Source organism: Gossypium hirsutum, chromosome D02 (genome assembly GCF_007990345.1).
Source record: "Gossypium hirsutum isolate 1008001.06 chromosome D02, Gossypium_hirsutum_v2.1, whole genome shotgun sequence".
Taxonomy (NCBI): Eukaryota; Viridiplantae; Streptophyta; class Magnoliopsida; order Malvales; family Malvaceae; genus Gossypium; species Gossypium hirsutum.
Window position 1 is genome coordinate 38,477,514 of NC_053438.1, and position 7,716 is coordinate 38,485,229.

The window sequence follows — 7,716 nt, forward strand, 5'->3', positions numbered from 1 at the left end:
TTCAAAATAGCTCAAAAACATAAACTCATTCTTCCGATTATTTTTAAGTAATCCATATAAAATTGCAAATGAATCATTTGCATTTCTATTTGTGGAAACCTACATTCATTTCCAAATGATTAAAATTTTCCATTTTGGAAAAAGCCATAATCATTCTTGAATGTTTCCCGTTTCTCTTTTTATATTCATTACGTTCATTTCTATTCAAGCACACAATTCATTTCTGGTTTCAGCAAGCTAGTGGAGGGATCGATTGGACATAATGATTTATAATTAAGTTTTGGCTTTTCGCCTAATAATTTTAAAGTCATTTAGTCACAAATTCATTATACTATAGTATCATGATTGACTCTCCCTAACGGCATACCATTACGAAAGTAACTACTTAATGCTCATCTAATGACATTTTCATAAGTGTGTTACCCTCATAGGATATATTTGATCTCTTTGGGATAATATACGTTCTCCCAATATGGTCCTATTTTATCTCATGGTAACCATTACATCTCCCTTCAGAAAAGGTCAATTACTATCGAACGGTAATTAAGTCATTCATGACAAAGATGTTAGACTCATGGGCATGTTTACTTTTCAACAACCATGTAATGCCAATGAAAGGATATCATTTACCCATGTCTTGGGCTATAAATTCCACTGTTGTGAATGACAGTACATACTGCAGAAGTCGTACACCCAACGCACTAACTTTTAGTTCTCTATCTATTTGAACTCAGGCTTTTACTAACATTAAAGTATACAAGTCACGCATACATACTCCACCATCCACTCAGTATTTAGGTATGCCACACTATTAACTTCACAAGAAAATAAATCCATAAACGGATTCGAGATCTATTTCCCTTGGGTCCAGTCCCATGTACTGTCAATTCAGTCAGTCACATCTACATCTCTATATTCTGGGAGTCATCCGCTCCATCAAGACAAGGCATCTCCACAATTGGACTTGATAGATGACATATTAGTCTTTCAATCAGTTTTCTCATTTCTGATTAGACTAAGGACATGCTTAGGTTTTTCTACTAATACAAGTTGTCTTTTCATATTACGATCCAACTACATAGTATCGCTTAGTTTAGTTAAACATTAGACAACCAATGAGAAACATTTGCTTCCATTTTGATTTGCATGCAAAAACTATTTCAGGACAATAATACAAAGTATTAGTGTAATTCCTAAATAATTTTATTAACCAATCTATTCGAAAAAATTACATGTGTACTTAGACGAAAATACTACACTTAGGGCACTAGATCCAACAAGACATACATGTTAACTATGTGTAGAATTGTTAATGTTAATATTACTTAGATGATAAAAATATCATTAAGTATTTTACTCAGCGTACATGTTGTTCTCTCTCTGCGCAGGTTGGATTAATTTGAGATTTTTGAGTATCGACCTCAACATCCAATCCACAACTCGATCTCAGCAATGTTAATTTGTTTCCAACTTTATTTACATTGGGCATGTACCTAATAGGTTAGTTTTTGTGGTAAATAAATGTTGTAGGTTATTAAATACATATATAAATGAAACTTAGACTCTACTTTGGTATGTTTAAGGAATGTATATTTTTTTACTTTATCTTATAAATTGTATAAGTTAATTATGAATAGATCGTAGTTGTTTTGATAATGAATGTGACACACTTTAGCTTGGACCTAGCGATTGGGTTAAGTATAAGGTGTTACAATATCAAGATTGAACATAACTCATGGAACAGTCACACATGTATAGTCCAATCTCTTGTTTCTTGGTTCTCAAGTAAACTAAGATATTACATAATATCTCATATAAACTCTTTTTGAGCATAACCATGTATTTCTAGTCTCACTCAATCAAGAAGCCTAAGATATTACTTCTCTTATGTAGGAGGGACCAATCCTATCTTGATCATTCTTGTCCCACTACAAAGATTGTGGCATACCCAACATTACTCTTCATTGTACAACCATTTATGGAAGGCATGCCAAAGCATACAAATCATGATGTTAAGACTATGATGATCTCAAGTCTAAGGATCAAAAATATAATTATCACTATGAGAAATGTTGTGACTATTACATGATAATCTAAGAAGCATTCTCATGGTGGATCACATATCTATAACAACACCTGTCATCAATCAAGTACACATTAGTCTTAATGCATTATTATTGTCCGAGTCCACAATAATACATGACTAAGGACATTTACTAATAATCATATTATTCTTTGGACTTTATCATTATAAAGATTATTGCAATCAAGTATGTTATTACCATCATCATATAATTGGTTTTTTGGCCTACTCCAACACTTCGAGACTTAAGGGAACCAAAACCTTTACTCCTCGCTTACTTTCATGCCCAATTTCCATCCTATTTCTTTACTCTTCTTTGTACTCTTTACTTTGATTTTGCAGGTTTATGTTGGCTTTTTGTTTAGGGCTTGTTCTAGTTGAGTAAAATTATAACACCCCAGACCCGGCCTAGACGTTATTACCGAATCTTACGATGCCACAAGGTCGTGCTTTTCAAAAAATATGTCATCGCTAAATCCCCTTTTCAATTTAACCATTTTTTTCATTATCTTATGTTAATTTCAAATCGTGTTGTTCGTTTCCAAAACATTATTCATTTACAAATTGTTATTCAATTTCAAAACATTTTTTTATTACGGAAGCTTTTAAACAGTTTGCGTATTCATGGTATTTTGATAAAACATTAATTTCATTTGAAAACTCGAGTTTTACCTAACACTAGCAGATTTAAATCATAAAACCGTATAAAAACCAAATTTAAACCAAAATTCGTAAAGGCCATAGTTACAGAAAAATACTCCTAAATAAAAGTAAAATCATAAATAGGTAATAAATAGTGTAAAAGAAGTCGTGTGGCTACCACTGAGTCCTCTGCTGTACCAGTCCGCCTATATCTGAGGATTACCTGTACAGATTAAACAGAAAGGGTGAGTTTACGTAAACTCAGTGTGTAATCCCCCCACAAATGAATAGACAATAAACAAATTATCACAGTCTGGGCTTAATCCCTCTCCAGTATTAGTATTAGTCCAGTTTGGGCCTTAGCTCATCTCAGTACAAAAACAGTCATGTAGTAGGGCTTTAGCCCATCACAATATCAGTAGGAGTAACAAATATGCAGTCACAAAAATCCTACCCATCCAACCTCTACACACCATCTCTGTCTAACGCTACACTCCATGTGGAGATATAATCAACCCACCCATCCCTACACTCCAAGTAGTACCGAATGCGACACTAGACAGTTGTTTGCAGCTGAGCTGCCAGTAAATTAGGCTCGAGGCCTTTCAATACACTTCCTCCGAACATTATTATCCTCCAACCCAATGTAATGCAATATACAGATATGACATGCTATAACATAATATCATGCATGTAAATAGGACATACAGTATCTAATCAGTGGGACATCATCAAGCTTAATCATATCAGTCATACAGTCATTTCAGTCAATTAGGGGTCTAGGTAAACTTACTGACCCTACAGTAGGTTCACAGTCGACTTGGGTGACCCGTGCAACCTTATCAATCAAAAAGTGAAAATGGGTCTACAAGCCTATGATGTTCGCCTATGTGGGCCCACACGCCCGTGTGGTCCACATGACCCAAATTAGCCTTGGCCTCGTGATCCATTTTAATGTAACCCGTGCTAGTTAATTATTCATATGTGTTTCCACTATTTACTCATATGATCCTATTACTAAATTATTTGTATCTTAAGCTAAACAATTCCAAATTAAGATCTGCAAATTTTCCTTGAAACCAGACTCACATATCTTCTTACCATAAAATTTTCAAAATTATTGGTTCAGTCAATAAGTACAATTTATTCATTAAATTTCCCCTATTTTGCTTTCTGACAGTTTCAACCTTTTTGCACTAAAAATTAATTATCTTCTTGTACAGAATTTGGATGATGTTCTTGTTTATTTCTCTTAAAAATAGACTCATTCTGAATTTTAAACATATAAATTCTACCTCATAATTATTTTTACACAAATTTTAATAATTTCCCAAATTCAGGATAGGGGATTTTGAAATCATTCTGACCCTATCTCACTAAAATTAAAATATCTCATAATATGAAATTCTTTTGCTTACATCGTTTTGTCTATAAGAAACTAGACTCAAATATCTTTAATCTAATATTTTTTTCATCCTCTAATTCGATTTCCACAATTTATGGTGATATTTCAAATTTAGCCTACTATTGCTGTCCAAACAACAAGTAATTTCAGCTTTTCGCCAAATCCCTTATTTCTGTGTTTCGGGTACATACCTAGTTTTGTTTCGTTGCAAAAATACTCCCAAGCACTCTAATACCTAAAATTGACCAAACGAACCTAGAATTAAACACTTAGAATGACATTAAACTGAACCAAAAGTAATGGACAACCCACTTAAATTGATTAAAATCTTACCTTAGGTCGAGCAACATTAATCCGCACGTTTAAAGCGCCGACTGGGAAACCCTAGAACCTTGATCTTCTCATAAACACAGGATACATTGATTAATTACCATAAACTGACGTTGTTAGACCCCAAATGAAAGGAAGAAGACCAAAAGAGATCACTTACTAGATGAAAAAGGGCCACGAACGCAAGAGCGATGATTGACTGCGAAAAATCCAATAGGAAGACGTGAAAAATCAAAGAAGAAAAGTGAAGAAGAAAGTCAACATCAGAATTTTAGAGAGAAAGAGAGAGAAACAAATTTTTAAAAGAATAAAAAAACTAAAATAATCCTGATAACTCCTCAAATCCCAACTCCCCTATCTTCTCTCAATTAACTACCCACTAACAATCCACTACTCAGAATCCATCTTCTACACAACTCTTCCAGGAAACCGAGTAAAAAGATTAGCATTCTCGCTTGCACAGAGATTCAAACACAGAACCTCCAACACTCCAACTCCTTTACCACTTGAACCAGCAGGCTCATTCTAATATGATTTTACAAATAATTAAACTTAAGCCCACCAAACAAGGATAAATCTTTAATCAGAAAAACTTCCAAAATTTTGCCAAAGGCATGGCTTGAACTTGGGACCTCATACACACACCTAGAACACTTAACCACTGAAGCAGACAGATATTTGTGTCATATTTTTACAAACAAAAATATACATTTTTAGGGCGTTATAATTCTATCCCCTAAAGAAAATTTCATCCTTGAAATTTACTTGATCAAAACAGATGAGGATATTACTGACGCATTGCATCCTCAGGCTCCCACGTGGCCTCCTCAGTGCTATGATTATGCCATAGAACCTTCACTAAGAGTATAGACTTTTCCAAAAGACCTTTACATCACGCTCCAGAATCTGAACCAGCTCCTCCTCGAAGGTTAAGTCTAGCCTAACCTCAATCTCCTCAACAAAAACAACATGTGTGGGATCAGAGCAGTAGCGCCTCAACATCAAGACGTGAAAAACAGCATGAATATGGTCCAACTCCGGAGGTAACTCCAACTGATAAACGACAGGTCCTACACATTTCAGAATGCAGTAAGGTCTAATAAACCGAGGGCTCAACTTGCCCTTGCGGCAGAACCTCAGAACCTTTTTCCATTGCGAGACCCTGAAAAAAACAAAGTCCCCATAGAATACTCGATCTCACGCCTCTTCAAATTCACATACAATTTCTACCTATCAGAAGTCCTTTTCAAATGATCTTGAATCAATCTAACCTTATCCTCTGTCTCAGAGACCAACTCAAGACCCAAAACACGTCGCTCGCCCAACTCAGTCCAACATAAGGAGTGCGACACTTGCAATCGTACAATGCCTAGTAAGGTGCCATCTGGATGATAGACTGGAAGCTATTATTGTAGGCAAACTCTGCTAACGGCAAGTATCGTTCCACGATGACCCAGACATAATCCTTCTTAGTGGGTGTTACAGGTAACCTACTAACGATGTCCATTGTTACTCGCTCCCATTTCCATAACGGTATCTTAACCGGCTGCAGCAAACCCGAAGGTAACTAATGCTCAACCTTAACCTGCTAACAAGTCAAATAGTGAACAACGAAGTTGGTAACCTCGCGTTTCAACCCTTGCCACCAGTACAATTCTTGTAGATCTCGGTACATCTTGTTCCCGTCGGGATGCATAGTATAGGGAATATTATGTGCTTCTCTTAGAATCGACTGCCTTAAATCCTCATTATTCGATACATAAATCTGACCGCGAAAACAAAGTACCCCATCATTGTTTATCCCAAAATTAGTAGTGCCACCATTCTTAACCTGACGAAAAAACTACTTGAGAGACTTATCCCCCAACTGTTTACCTCGAATCTATTAAATCCATGTCGGTTTGAACTGAAGTTCTGCCAACAGACTTCTATCATCAAATAGGCTAAGTCAAGCGAACATCGCTCTCAGATCGATTATAGCCTTACGGCTCAACGCATCGGCCACCGCATTGGCCTTACCAGGGTGGTACTCAATGGTACAATCATAGTCTTTAAGCATCTCAATTCATCTCCGCTACCTAAGATTAAGTTCCTTCTGAGTGAGGAGATACTTGAGGCTCTTATGATCAGTGTAGATGATACACTTTTCACCATAGAGATAATGCCTCCAGATTTCCAATGCAAAGACTACGGCGGCCAACTTCAAATCGTGTGTCGGATAGTTCGCCTTGTGTGTCTTAAGCTGACGAGATGCATAGGCTACCACCTTACCATCATGCATCAACACACATCCCAAACCGACATGTGATGCATCACTATAAACAGTAAACTTCTTTCTAGGCTCTGGCTGTATCAAAACAAGAGCATCAGTCAGTACAGTCTTGAGCTTCTCAAAGCTCTCTTGCTGTGCATCAGTCTAGTTAAATGGCGCACCCTTACGTAGCAGCTTAGTTAAGGGTGCCGTAATCAATGAAAAAACCCTCTACAAATCATTGATAATATCCCGCCAATCCCAGAAAACTGCGGATCTCAAACACGTTCCTAGGCTGCTTTCACACCAACACAGCTCCAATCTTTCGAGGTTCAACTTGAATCCCCTCAGTCGAAACTACATGACCAAGAAATGTCTTCTCACGCAGCCAGAACTCGCAGTTACTAAACTTAGCATAGAGCTATTTTTCCCTCAAAGTCTAAAGAATGACTCGAATGTGTTCATCATGCTCATCCACAGTCCCGAGTAAACCAGTATGTCATCGATGAATACCACCACAAAACGATCCAAATGACGCTGGAACACTCGATTCATTAAATCTATAAAAGCTGCCGGTGCATTAGTTAGTCCGAATGGTATCACTAGGAACTCGTAGTGACCATAACGAGTCCTAAATGTCGTCTTATGTACATCAGCCTCCTTAACCCTTAATTGATGATATCCATATCGAAGGTCAATCATAGAGAAAAATGAAGCTCCTCGAAACTGGTCAAATAGATCATCTATCCTCGGTAGGGGGTACTTATTCTTAATGGTCAATTTATTCAGCTGCTTGTAGTCAATGCACATACGCATGGATCCATCCTTTTTCTTTACAAACAGAACCAGTGCTCCCCACAAAGACATACTAGGGTAGATGAACCCACGATCTAAAAGCTCTTAAATCTGAGCCTTAAGCTCCACAAGCTCTTTCGGTGCCATTCTATATGGAGCGATGGACACCGGAGCTGTACCATGAAGGAGCTCTATCCCAAACTCCACTTC

The 7,716-nt window shown here is 36.8% G+C and overlaps 1 protein-coding gene across 1 annotated transcript; it reads right to left on the minus strand.

The window, feature by feature from the left end:
* Positions 1-5,318: 5,318 nt before the first annotated feature.
* Positions 5,319-5,967, minus strand: LOC107908086 (uncharacterized). Its single transcript, XM_016835356.1, has 2 exons — positions 5,882-5,967; positions 5,319-5,622 (listed from the first exon to the last, which is right to left on the minus strand). The coding sequence occupies exons 1-2, from the start codon at positions 5,965-5,967 to the stop codon at positions 5,319-5,321; spliced, it is 390 nt and encodes a 129-aa protein (XP_016690845.1).
* Between the last annotated feature and the right edge of the window lie 1,749 nt (positions 5,968-7,716).